Genomic DNA, 13,898 nt, shown 5'->3' on the forward strand with positions numbered 1-13,898 from the left:
CATTGTCATATCTACTTTTTAGCCTGCAAGTTTAGGAAGACTATTCTGCAGGGTTTTGTGTTTTATATAATAGAAATGTAGAACCTAAGATTACTTCTTAATATTATAATATGTGTTTCATTCATTTCATCATTAAAACATTCCTTTCCAGCTTGTGGTTGTGTTTTCTTCAAATGAGACACTGGAGGAGAGCAAACTCTGATTTATCTAGTCTTCTGTCACTTTTGTTTTTAGTTTTTCAAATTCATGCAGACACACACACACACACACACACACACACACTAAGGCTCCTGGTTTCTACAGTAGCTACTGTAGACCCTCACAGATGTGATCATGTACACAACTGTACTGAGTCCAAAGTACTGTACAGTATGTCTGTCTTTATTAGGTGTCTAATGTGTTCACCAGTAACACACAGTAGACAATGATGGTATGGTACAGTATGTGGAGGATAATGAGTTTATTGATATGGACATTTCCCATAACTTTTGCCTGTGGTAGTGATACATGTTATGTACTCCTCTTCTTCATACAGATGGACGGAAAGACAGACAGACAGGTGGGCTGAGTTTGCCTGTGTAGATGGTTGATAGATTGTTACATGATGCCTCTCCCTCAGTAGTTTCCCTGTGTAGACGGTTGATAGATTGGTGCATGATGCCTCTCCCTCAGTAGTTTCCCTGTGTAGACGGTTGATAGATTGGTACATGATGCCTCTCCCTCAGTAGTTTCCCTGTGTAGACGGTTGATAGATTGGTGCATGATGCCTCTCCCTCAGTAGTTTCCCTGTGTAGACGGTTGATAGATTGGTGCATGATGCCTCTCCCTCAGTAGTTTCCCTGTGTAGACGGTTGATAGATTGGTGCATGATGCCTCTCCCTCAGTAGTTTCCCTGTGTAGACGGTTGATAGATTGGTGCATGATGCCTCTCCCTCAGTAGTTTCCCTGTGTAGACGGTTGATAGATTGGTGCATGATGCCTCTCCCTCAGTAGTTTCCCTGTGTAGACGGTTGATAGATTGGTGCATGATGCCTCTCCCTCAGTAGTTTCCCTGTGTAGACGGTTGATAGATTGGTGCATGATGCCTCTCCCTCAGTAGTTTCCCTGTGTAGACGGTTGATAGATTGGTGCATGATGCCTCTCCCTCAGTAGTTTCCCTGTGTAGACGGTTGATAGAACAATTGTCTTGTTTTTTTTCATTTTCAGATAGCCAGGGTCACACTCCAACACTCAGACATTATTTACAAAATATGCATTTGTGTTTAGTGAGTCCACCAGACCAGAGGCAGTATGGATGACCGCGTGTTCTCTTGATAAGTGTGTGAATTTGACAATTTTCCTGTCCTGCTAAGCTTTCAAAATGTAATGAGTACTTTTGGGTGTCATGGAAAATGTATGGAGTAAAAAGTACATTATTTTCTTTTGGACTGTAGTGAAGTAAAAGTAAAAGTTGTGAAAAATATTATTAAAGTAAAAAAAAAATAATATTAAAGTAAAGTACAGATACCCCAAAAAATGACTTAAGTAGTACTTTAAAATATATACTTTACACCACTTTTAAACAGCATGATCATTACACAGGTGCACCTTGTGCTGGGGACAATAAAAGGCCACTCTAAAATGTGCAGTTTTGTAACACAACACAATGTCACAGATGTCTCAAGTTTTGAGGGAGCATGCAATTAACATACTGACTGCAGGATTGTCCACCAGAGCTGTTGCCAACTAATTTAATGTTAATTTCTCTACCCATAAGCCGATACCAACATTGTTTTAGAGAATTTGGCAGTACATCCAACCGGCCTCACAACCGCAGACCACGTGTATGGCGTCATGTGGGCGAACAGTTTTCAGATGTCAATGTTGTGAACAGAGTGCCCCATGGTGGCAGTGTCGTTATGGTATGGGCAGGCATAAGCTACGGACAATGAACACAATTGCATTTTATCAATGGAAATTTGAATGCACAGAGATACCGAGACGAGATCCTGAGGCCCATTGTCGTGCCATTCATCCGCTGCCATCACCTAATTTTTCAGCATAATAATGCACAGCCCCATGTCGCAAGTATCTGTACACAAATCCTGGAAGCTGAAAATGTCCATACTCACCAGACATGTCACCCATTCAGCATGTTTGGGATTCCATGGATCGACGTGTACAACAGCGTGTTCCAGTTCCCGCCATTATCCAGCAACTTCGCACAGCCATTGAAGAGGAGTGGGACAACATTCCATAGGCCACAACAGCCTGATCAACTCTATGTGAAGGAGATGTGTTGTGCTACATGAGGCAAATGGTGGCCACTTCAGATACTGACTGGTTTCTGATCCACGTCCCTACCTTTTTTTTAAGGTATCTGTGAGCATCAGATGCATATCTGTATTTCCAGTCATGTTATATCCATAGAATAGGGCCTAATGAATTTATTTCAATTGACTGATTTCCTTTTATGAACTGTAACTCAAAAAGATCTTTGAAATTGTTGAGTGCTGCATTTATATTGTTCTTCAGTATAAGAGACAGGACTTTGGATGAGGGGTTATCCCACCCTGGAGCTCCAGAATTCCATTGGCTTGTGGGTGTAGATGTGTAAATCAAACCAAGGTTGCAATTGGAGTGATATAATTATAACTACAACTTCACACCAAGTCCTTTAAAATACTTTGCATGTTTGATTACCTATTCAAATCAAAATGTCCTTGTGCACCTAGTGTTCATCTAACTCCATGTCTTTATAAATCACAACTTTGAACACTTTGAGCAACGAGGCACAATAAAAGGTACAGCCCATATCAGTTACCTATTGAGAAAGTTAAACCAAAGACAGTACAGTATGAAGATAGGCTAAAATTGCTTCTTCAACAGAAATCCCTGATCACACTTGAAGGTGATGTCATGGTAATGTTGGCTAGCTAAGCTCATGCACAGACACAAGTCATCGGGTCTAACGGTCGTCTCGCGCCAATTTGCCATGTGCAGGCCGCTAAATCAAAGGCACTCTTTCGATATAAAGTAATTTTTTATGAAAATAGTTGGAGTAATAACATGTTGAAATACTTAAGACATTGGCTCAAATCTAGAATGTGCCTTCGAATTTTGAGAAAATTAACAGCTAAGGAAGAATATTTCTCTTGTCTCATTGACTTCTCAAACCCGAATCCCCGGCCTGGTCTACTTAGTCTGCTTAGCAAGCGTTCCCGCGATGTTGCGTATCAAGGTTTAGAAACTGTGGTGATACAGTCACTTATAACTCCTTCTGTTTTCTAAACGGAAGTTACTGAAGCAGGAAGAAGAAAAGTGTTTTTTCTTTTTACAGAACCAGCAAGCAAGATGGCAGCTCTAAACAGACCACAGACTAAAATGTATCCATTCAGCCTGTTGTTTGTCTTTTTGGTGCTCCCGTATCAAGGTAAAGACTAAGTTGTAACAGTATTTGCACTTTAACATTGCTACATTGCTATAAAACTCCCTGAAGGCAGAAAGTTCTCTTACTGTATTGTGTCACCTGGGCGAGGTCGGCTAGCAACCCGTTAGCCTCATACACAACCTGTTTGTACCTGTGATTTGTTTAACTGTATTAGGATCTCAAACATTGGCAGCTGCAGTCTATCTCTATTTCATTGTGTTTGTGTTTAAGGAAGTTTGTTAGTAACATTAAAGTAATGTTACATAGAAAGTTGTACTAAATGAATGTCTTCTTCCGTACCTTGCTTAGCATGCTCTCCCATCAAGAAAATGGACAGGTGTGAAGATTTCAGGACAGGAAATGGATATGTGTACCCATATGAAACTCCGGCTGGATCTGGAATTGAGGTGTACTCAAACAATGTTAGTGGAGATCTTATGGTTTTATTCAGGATTTGTACTACAGACTTTGTCTTGATTCTCCACCCTTCCCCCAAGTGCAGACTTGCACACTTCCCGACATGGATTTCACAATGTTGGAAAGTCCCTGCAGCTAATGTTTACACCAATCCAATCCTTTTAACCATGGCGGGAAGTGTGCAAGTGTACACTTTGGGGAAAAGGGTGTAGAATCAGGACACAGACTGTATATGTTGGTATTTTTTTAGATAATAAGTACTATGTTGTATGACAAATCAGGGCTTTTTGATTCAAACCTGAATTCAATTCTTTCTTTTCTTATGTGCTTTCCCACAGATTCCAATAGCCTACCGTGGCATGAACAAGCCTTTTGAAGCAAATGTTTCTGATAAGGTGATAAGTGTCAACAACAGTGCTGTCATCCTCTCTGAATGCCTGAATCTGACATTCACATTCTTTCATGTTCTCCAGGTGAGTCCTGTTATTATTTCACACAATTGAGATGATTTGATTGTTGAAAATGATTTTAGAGATTCTTACTTCCCATGTGTCTTCTCTTAAGGGCATGGTTGAGGAGTGCCATTTGCATTACATTGTTGCAGGTAAAGAATGATTTTCCTATTTTCTTTCATTTTAAACTTCTTGCACTTTCATATTGGTACACATATCCAAGGCAGTTAACGCTAATTTCTCTGGATAAGAGCGTCTGCTAAAATGTAACCAACGTAGACTGACAATTCAACTGACATTTTAATTTACAATCCGACTGACACCCCGGGTGAGTACTCTAATATTAGCAAACTAATATCACCTCTTTGTCTGATCTTTGTCTGTAGAGAGGGAGCATGAGGCTGTGACAACTATCACTCTGACTGACAATCTGACTGACACCTCGGATGACACGTCAGGTAAGTACTCGTAACTAACATAAAGACAGCTCGTTACTGTCTATAGCATCTCCATCTGTAATAAAGTACATATTCAATTGAAATTACTTTACTCTCTGATTAAACTCAGGAAATGGAGACAAAGCCAAAGCCACTAGCCCCACAAAGGAAATCACTGGTAAGTGTTTCCATATTGTTTCTTTTGTTTGACATTCTACTGTCACCATAGCTCCTTCTTCTTTTTCTTCTGAACCCAATTATGGACAAATGCGATAAGACAAACAAACCCCTAACTAAATCAGCAAGAGTTTTGAACACTCTGGATTCAGAATGTGGACTAGTTGATGTCTGGCATGAGATCAAACCTCAAGCCAAAGATTATACTTTTCTAATGTACCCAACTCATATTCCAGAATAGACTACTTATTTTTTCCCAAAAGCTATCTGCTGTGAACAGTTGCTCCATTGGTACGTTTGATTTATCCAATCATGTCAAAATATATTTATCTGTGAACCTGAGCAGCTTTGTTCCTCTATCCAGAAATTAGAAACTTAATACATCTCTAATGGCAGATTAAAATTTCAGAGCAGAAATGCATTGTGGGATTGTGAATTACATACAAGATAATAGTGACCCTACTGTACATTAGATGCTTCCACTGTATGGGAGGCGGCAAAACCCACCCGAAGTGGTGAAATTATTTCATATGCATCATTTAAGAAAAAGAACAGTGAGAAGTTGTGTGACATTAAGAAAGATGCGAACAATTGCACAAAAGGTTTTCTACTGAAAATTGGAGGCACATACATCTTGAAGCAAACTAAATCTTTAACAAACTCACCATATCAATGATAACATGTTCCATGTTGACAAAAACATATGAATATGATAACCAAGTTAGCTCCTTGCCTATCAATTATAAAAGGAGCAACCAGAATGGACGTTACACGTCCCCTCTTTAGCAAAATGAAAGACCTCATCCGTTGGTCCACTCTCCCATAACAATGATTGGAGGATAAACATAATACTGGTCAAACCTGAGTCTATGGGGTCTGGGTCTGTCCAATTTCCAACTTTACTATTGGTCAGCCCAAACTCGCAAATTGTTGTCTGGGTCTTTGGGCAGATATGACTCCCTATGGGTTCAGATTGAATATCAATCTAGCCATCCTTTGCCTTTGAATCAGTTTCATCATATTTGTGATGACAGTAAGTACACATTAATGGCATGGGCAGACTGTAGAAAGCACTTGGGTATTTCAAACACGTTTTTTTTTATATGCTCCTATTTCTTGTTGCCCAATGTGTTCTTAAAAGTCGGCCTTCATAATTGGTGCTCGCTGGGTCGTAGGAGGATCGCAGACTTGTTCCATAGTGGATTAAATACAATGAAGGGATTTATCCAAATCCATACTGAATATAACATCCCTGGTACACATTTGTTTTAAGTGCCTTCAAATCAGAAATGTTATCTTTATATTTATCAAAGAATTAAAGCTGAGATCTCAGTTATCAGAAAATAATTAATAACCACATCTATATTAGCAAGTAATACTTGCTAAGATGTATTGTCCATTATCCAAACATTATGAATCCTCCTTTGTTTCACTTCAAAGGATGTGGGAAAATGACTTTGATGAGGAGGTATGACTTGAGATCTGTAATAAGATCCACTTCCCATTTACTAGTCCCAATATTAAGGAGACTAACTACAAATTAATGTTCAAGTTTTAGCTTACCCCTGTTGAATTAAACTGTATGTTCCCAGACACTAAATTGCCTGAAATGTAAGACAGAGAAAGTACCTTTTTTTCATTTATTCTGGCATTGCAATAAGCTAATGGATTTCTGGCACTCTATTCATACAGCCACTCAGATCATTTAGATATGATATTGGTACAATCCAGTGGCGGTTGGTGCTGTTTATGATGAGGGAGGACAATAAACATTTTTATGGGCCTTTTTTCTATTACAGCATATTGGATGACCATGAGCCTCCTAGGTTTTGTATTGAAGTCAGTGTTCCCAGAGGAGGAAGGAAACTAGCTGTCCTCTGGTTACACCATGGTGTTACCCTGCAGAGTGCTGTTGTGGCTACTGTAGACCTTCATTGCAAAACAGTGAATATATATTTAGTATAGTTTTATCTAAAAAAAGATCACTTTTTGAAGGTTAGAATATTTTTATTAATATCAAATTATTTGAGGAGGATGGTTCCCCCCTTCCTCCTCTGAGGAGCTTCCACTGGTACAGTACCCAAGCCTTTACCTCCTTAATCAAATGCTGAATACTGTGCTTGATTCAGACAAGATAATGTTGCTGACAACTTACTTTGCAAATAAATGTATTCTTGTGTGTTGGAAAAATGACAACCCACCCACTTTTCATCTGTGGCTAAAACAAGTTGCAGACTTCTTGCCATTAGAAAAATGAATAATGGACTTCAGATCTGCAGATCCACATTCTTGAAAGTATAGTTTTTTATTGAAAAAAGCACTTAAAATAGTACTTCTATTTCTTATTTTATCTACATTTATTGCACTAGTTGTTTGAAAATCTCTGAAAATGTGTCTGCATTAACAACACTAACAGTATTATGATATTACAGTATATCTGCTGCTATCAATAGCTAAGTTGTAATACTAACTGCTTTAAAAACTGATGAAAATGATGTCTGCTGCTATTTTATTTAGTTTTGCATGGAATGTATTTTCTGTTAGTCTGTATAATTGTTTATTTATTATACAGTTGAAGTCAGAAGTTTACATACACCATAGCCAAATACATTTCAACTCAGTTTTTCACAATTCCTGACATTTAATCCTAGTACAAATTCCCTGTCTTAGGTCAGTTAGGATCACCACTTTATTTTAAGAATGTGAAATGTCAGAATAATAGTAGAGAGAATGATTTATTTCAGCGTTATTTCTTTCATCACATTCTCAGTGGGTCAGAAGTTTACATACACTCAATTAGTATTTGGTAGCATTGCCTTTAAATTGTTTAGCTTGGGTCAAACGTTTCGGGTAGCCTTCCATAAGCTTCCCACAATAAGTTGGGTGAATTTTGGCCCATTCCTCCTGACAGAGCTGGTGTAACTGAGTCAGGTTTGTAGGGCTCCTTGCTCACACTTTTTCAGTTCTACCCACAAATATTCTATAGGATTGAGGTCAGGGCTTTGTGATGGCCACTCCAATACCTTGACTTTGTTGTCCTTAAATCATTTTGCCACAACTTTGGAAGTATGCTTGGGGTCATTGTCCATTTGGAAGACCCATTTGCGACCAAGCTTTAACTTCCTGACTGATGTCTTTAGATGTTGCTTCAATATATCCACATAATTTTCCTACCTCATGATGCCATCTATTTTGTGAAGTTCACCAGTCCATCCTGCAGCAAAGCACCCCCACAACATGATGCTGCCACCCCCGTGCTTCACGGTTGGGAGGGTGTTCTTCAACTTGCAAGCCTCCCCCTTTTTCCTCCAAACATAAGGATGGTCATTATGGCCAAACAGTTCTATTTTTGTTTCATCAGACCAGAGGACATTTCTCCAAAAAGTATGATCTTTGTCCCCATGTGCATTTGCACACCGTAGTCTGGCTTTTTTATGGCGGTTTTGGAGCAGTGGCTTCTTCCTTGCTGAGCGGCCTTTCAGGTTATGTCGATATAGGACTCGTTTTACTGTTGATATAGATACTTTTGTACCTGTTTTCTCCAGCATCTTCACAAGGTCCTTTGCTGTTGTTCTGGGATTGATTTGCACTTTTCGCACCAAAGTACGTTCATCTCTAGGAGACAGAAAGCGTCTCCTTCCTGAGCGGTATGACGGCTGCGTGGTCCCATGGTGTTTATACTTGTGTACTATTGTTTGTACAGATGAACGTGGTAACTTCAGGCATTTGGAAATTGCTCCCAAGGATGAACCAGACTTGTGGAGGTCTACAATTTTTTTCTGAGGTCTTGGCTGATTTCTTTATATTTTCCCATGATGTCAAGCAAAGAGGCACTGAGTTTGAAGGTAGGCCTTGAAATACATCCACAGATACACCTCCAATTGACTCAAATGATGTCAATTAGCCTATCAGAAGCTTCTAAAGCCATGACATCATTTTCTGGAATTTTCCAAGCTGTTTAAAGGCACAGTCAACTTAGTGTATGTAAACTTCTGACCCACTGGAATTGTGATACAGTGAATTAAAAGTGAAATAATCTGTCTGTAAACAATTGTTGGAAAAATTACTTGTGTCATGCACAAAGTAGATGTCCTAACCGACTTGCCAAAACTATAGTTTGTTAACAATACATTTGTGGAGTGGTTGAAAAACGAGTTTTAATGACTCCAACCTAAATTTATGTAAACTTCCGACTTCAACTCTCTCTCTATATATATATATATACAGTATGTGTCATGTTTTGTTCCTTTACATGATACTTCTATAGCACAGTTTAACAGGATCTCAACAACTGACGTAGACAGCTTTTTGTTTTTCAGCTGGTGTTGTGGTTATCTTGGTTCTGCTGCTGGGCATTGCTGGTTTCTTAGCGTACAGATATGGCTACATTCCTTGGAGAGACAAACATCGGTGAGTACCTTTTATGATCTGCAGCAACAATAGTGCTCAGAGTGTACAGCCAGTCAGCTTAGCTGTCCAAAATGAATTCAGAGAGGATAAACTAAGGACTTAGGACTGAACGCAACCTTTCCTTTGTTCATCACACACCACGTCAGATTTGCTCTTGCACAGCCAGCTTGGCTGGGTCGGGACTACCTTAACACCAACGGGGAAAACCAGAGGTGAGTCAGACTCAGTCAACCTGAGGACATTTTTAGTAGCTACGTGGTTTAATGTGCTTCATTATACATTACGAAATATCAGTAATCATGCCAGACAACAGCTTAGAGCAGCAAGAAGTAACACGTGTTGTTGTTTTAACTTCTCTAAGGGACAACGGAGATCCTGATGATCCAGCTGCTGAGGACGCTGAGTCTCTCCGATCTGTGCTTGTCGTTGGCAGGTTAGACAGCCTATCTGTTGAATGTAATATTTATGCTCCTACTATACTTCATGTCTTCCTCAATCTATAACTGCATTTGTCCCTTTGAACCATCAGGGACCAGGGGGATGGGGTGGAAGAGGAGAGGGAGCCACCACACAGTCAGGAGACACATGTTGAGTCCTCTCTGCTGAATGGACATCTTGTGAACAGGTTAACCTTTCTCTGAGAAAGACCCTCATTACTTCATTACCGGTTGAGTCTCACTATCCTCAGTCAGAGCTGATCCCATGAGTCATTGATCCCACAGGTTTAATAGAAAGACCCGTTTGTTTAACACATGATCCTTATATTCTAATACCTGTTATACCTAATGAGCATGGTAAATGCTCACGCATGTTAAATCTTTTTTTAGCAGTCAAGGAGAGAGAGGTGAGCCAAGCGAGATGTTCGTTCAGTCAATGGGCAGTGAGGGAACAGATACTGAATTCTCTCAGAAGAGACATGCTGGATTTCCTCTGGTGAATGGAAACCATAAGGCCAGGTAAACTTTACCACATGATGAATACCTTGACAGATCTTCATTGAATGATACAGATGTAGGATCTTAATTTGAGCCGGTTTGCTACAGCAGGAAAATAATCCTGCAGCAACAGGGCAAATCAAATCGGTCATTTTAAAGTGGAAATTACCAACTTTAGAAGCCTTTTTAAACTTTGAATACACTACAAGTTTGCATTTCCTGTTGTGCAGAAAAATGCTCAGCAACAAAAGAGTGATCAAATTAAGATTGTACCTCTGTAATCTCACAATGGGTCATGTAATAACGTTTGTCTTGTGGTGGATCAATGATGATGTCAGGTAAACTTGACTACATATTGATTCATCCACAACTCATTGAGTAATAATGTCACCAACCCCATTTTCCCACGGTTCATGTTAGCCTCTGTCTCTTTAGTGGACAGTATTATGGTGGATCATGAATGTGAATGTTGATGTCTTATTACTCCAACAGGGTTAACAATGAGACTAAGGAAGTGACTCCTGGTGCACAGAGTCCAGGACCTCCTCAGATGAATGGAGGACCTCCCATGTCTGACAGGTGATATTGTAACTATTGCTAAAGTAACACTGTTCTGAGCTTTTTCTCCACTGTATTGTAATTGTAGGTACAGGACTGTATAATAACCATGTTTTTGCCATGTTTCCTGATCCAACCTGTCTTACTGTGTTCTGTGTCTAAGGTTGGAGAACAACCCTGTTGGTCAGTGGATGAAGAAAACTGCTCTGGTGAACAAGCAGGACCAGGACTGGTCAACAATGGCATGAAGCCAGTTGAAAATATATAGCATATAAGATGAAACTAAGTGTAAATATAATAAAATAAAACATGATATACACTGTAATATAAAACAGTATAATATAATATGATATAATATCGTAACACTTACTTGAAGCTGCTTCTTGTATAGTGTTATATATTCTAATGAATGCATTGTTAACAACATGAATGATGCATTAATGCATTCATAGGACATAACTGTATAGTAAAATGCTAGTATAATACTGTGCTGGTAAACTGCTAGCTGTGGGGTTGCCCCCAGCTGTGGTTTCTATTATTCAGAGTATCTACACTCAACTGTGGTTCAAATACATAGTTTTTAGCTTAGTTGTTACCGTAAACTAGCCCTTCTTAGAGACAAAGTTATGGAAAATGCCGTATAACTACTTACCATTCTGAAGTGTAACAGTCAGGTTTTTATGTAACAATTGTTAATCCCTTTTTTAAATGTTTATTTATATATTTGTTTGCTTTGATTTGATTGAATTAGTATGACTAATGCTTCAATGACCATGCATTATTTTACCCTGCCGTATAGAAGGATATTATTTTACCCTCCCGTATAGAGGGATATTATTTTACCCTCCCGTATAGAGGGATATTATTTTACCCTCCTGTATAGAAGGATATTATTTTACCCTCCCGTATAGAAGGATATTATTTTACCCTCCCGTATAGAAGGATATTATTTTACCCTCCCGTATAGAAGGATATTATTTTACCCTCCCGTATAGAGGGATATTATTTTACCCTCCCGTATAGAGGGATATTATTTTACCCTCCCGTGTAGAAGGATATTATTTTACCCTCCCGTATAGAAGGATATTATTTTACCCTCCCGTATAGAGGGATATTATTTTACCCTCCCGTATAGAAGGATATTATTTTACCCTCCCGTATAGAAGGATATTATTTTACCCTCCCGTATAGAGGGATATTATTTTACCCTCCCGTATAGAGGGATATTATTTTTCCCTCCCGTATAGAAGGATATTATTTTACCCTCCCGTATAGAAGGATATTATTTTACCCTCCCGTATAGAAGGATATTATTTTACCCTCCCGTATAGAAGGATATTATTTTACCCTCCCGTATAGAGGGATATTATTTTACCCTCCCGTATAGGATATTATTTTACCCTCCCGTATAGAAGGATATTATTTTACCCTCCCATATAGAAGGATATTATTTTACCCTCCCGTATAGAAGGATATTATTTTACCCTCCCGTATAGAAGGATATTATTTTACCCTCCCGTATAGAGGGATATTATTTTACCCTCCCGTATAGAAGGATATTATTTTACCCTCCCGTATAGAAGGATATTATTTTACCCTCCTGTATAGAAGGATATTATTTTACCCTCCCGTGTAGAGGGATATTATTTTACCCTCCCGTATAGAAGGATATTCTTTTAGTGACTAAAACATTTTCCATTATCCAAAATATATTTAATTAAAACATATATATTTCTTCTCATACCGCATGCTGTATGTTCTTCAAATATAATTGGAGCACAGAGACACCCTTTAGGAGCGGAAGACAATCTGCTCATCTCTAATATCCTACTTGGCTTAGATGAGAAAGGGAATGCAGAGAGGTGTGAAAGGGAGGACACTACTCTGTAGCAAACACTAACAGAGAGGAGAGAACACTGTGGTGCATAGATGGAGGGGGGATAAAGGAGAATCATAGCCTACTATCACTACCTTGACACATACTGTATAATAGAGGAACACAGCTAAATCCAAACACTTGAGGGCAGTAAAGAACCAGGAAGAACCCAGTGACATCACCAGTGCTGGTTCAGTCTTAGTTTAATAGCTGACTGTCTATTATTACAGCGATGTTAGGTTCTGTGGGTGATGTGTACTACTCATGCCATCTCAGAGTGCCCAAAATGGCCACTAACCTTGGCAAGGGCTATTTTTACCTTTCTGCTGAGATGGCCTCACCTCTGTGGCTGTATGAGTGCTGGGGAGTGGAGGAGTGTATCTGGGGTGACACGGAGGCTGTGTGAATGATGCAGATTGCCCCTCTATCTGTCTGCCTAGTAGGCCCTAGGCGTGTGTTCACGTGTGTCTTTTATTGTAACAGTGCTGAAGTGTGGGGTGACTGGGTGGTCAAGGCTGGAGAGCTCCCCCACAGGGACTACCACTGAGGAGGCACAGTAGGGGCCAGGAGAGGGAGGAGTGTGTGTATCATACATGTACTACAATGTACGAAACACACACATTATATTTTGTATGAAACACACACACACACACCGAGCAGACAGAGCAAAGGAGCAGAGGGACAGGATTGATGATGATGGTAGTAGGAAGCCATATAATTATGAATTAAGACGCTCTGATGCACATAATAATTAGCTAAGAGCTAATTAGCTAACGATTAGATTCTACAATGGCCAGGATTATGAGCCATCAAGGAAACGAACCCCTCCAGGAGACACTTATCAAACACTGATGACACACTATCAGTAACAAGGAGCTTTCAAGGGAGGCTGGATACTGTACTACAAACCCCTTCACTTCAATGTAGGGCCCTCACATCACAAACTATAAGTTAAGGGGAAGTGAACACTACAGAAACATTCATGCTTGTAGTTTGTTGTTGCCATGGAAAACTCACGAATGTAGTTTCACTTCCTGTGAATGGCCGGCTTTCTGCTATGAAACATCCAAAATGGTGGTTGTACAGTACTGCACCATACTGCTATCCATGTGATCTGCAGTTTGCATTATCATATGGCTCACTAAGTCTACTGTATACCTAAGCAACTCTTCACATTTTTTAAGTAATCTGCCCAGCCCTGACTGAAACCACCCACCTCTGTTCTCA

At 39.5% G+C, this 13,898-nt stretch overlaps 1 protein-coding gene and 1 long non-coding RNA gene across 4 annotated transcripts; one reads left to right on the top strand and one right to left on the bottom strand.

The window, feature by feature from the left end:
* Positions 1 to 445: 445 nt before the first annotated feature.
* Positions 446 to 3,828, bottom strand: LOC123741711 (uncharacterized). 2 transcript variants are annotated; one of them, XR_006769234.2, is made up of 2 exons: positions 3,710 to 3,828; positions 446 to 1,157 (listed from the first exon to the last, which is right to left on the bottom strand). It is a non-coding gene; the product is annotated as an uncharacterized LOC123741711 (long non-coding RNA). The 2 variants fall into 2 exon arrangements; XR_014391581.1 differs by lacking the exon at positions 3,710 to 3,828 and adding an exon at positions 2,112 to 3,355.
* On the top strand, positions 3,279 to 11,516 carry LOC106592805 (uncharacterized). Of its 2 annotated transcripts, none has more exons than XM_045715413.2 (13): positions 3,279 to 3,412; positions 3,719 to 3,831; positions 4,165 to 4,299; positions 4,391 to 4,430; positions 4,665 to 4,736; positions 4,846 to 4,893; positions 9,212 to 9,302; positions 9,449 to 9,514; positions 9,664 to 9,735; positions 9,832 to 9,927; positions 10,130 to 10,258; positions 10,730 to 10,816; positions 10,959 to 11,516. In XM_045715413.2, exons 1-13 carry the CDS (start codon positions 3,334 to 3,336, stop codon positions 11,041 to 11,043), a joined length of 1,113 nt encoding a protein of 370 aa, XP_045571369.1. In that variant the 5' UTR covers positions 3,279 to 3,333; the 3' UTR covers positions 11,044 to 11,516. The 2 variants fall into 2 exon arrangements, with proteins under 2 accessions (XP_045571369.1, XP_045571370.1); XM_045715414.2 differs by having other exon boundaries at positions 10,133 to 10,258.
* Positions 11,517 to 13,898: the final 2,382 nt, after the last annotated feature.

Source organism: Salmo salar, chromosome 03 (genome assembly GCF_965601325.2).
Source record: "Salmo salar chromosome 03, fSalSal1, whole genome shotgun sequence".
NCBI lineage: Eukaryota > Metazoa > Chordata > Actinopteri > Salmoniformes > Salmonidae > Salmo > Salmo salar.

Excerpts from the sequence above, each read along its gene's own strand:
- LOC106592805 (XM_045715413.2), top strand. The coding sequence starts at position 3,334 with ATGGCAGCTCTAAACAGACCACAGACTAAAATGTATCCATTCAGCCTG. Across the intron at positions 3,832-4,164 it reads TTGAGGTGTACTCAAACAAT|ATTCCAATAGCCTACCGTGG; the intron begins GTTAGTGGAGAT and ends GCTTTCCCACAG. Across the intron at positions 9,303-9,448 it reads CCTTGGAGAGACAAACATCG|ATTTGCTCTTGCACAGCCAG; the intron begins GTGAGTACCTTT and ends ACACCACGTCAG.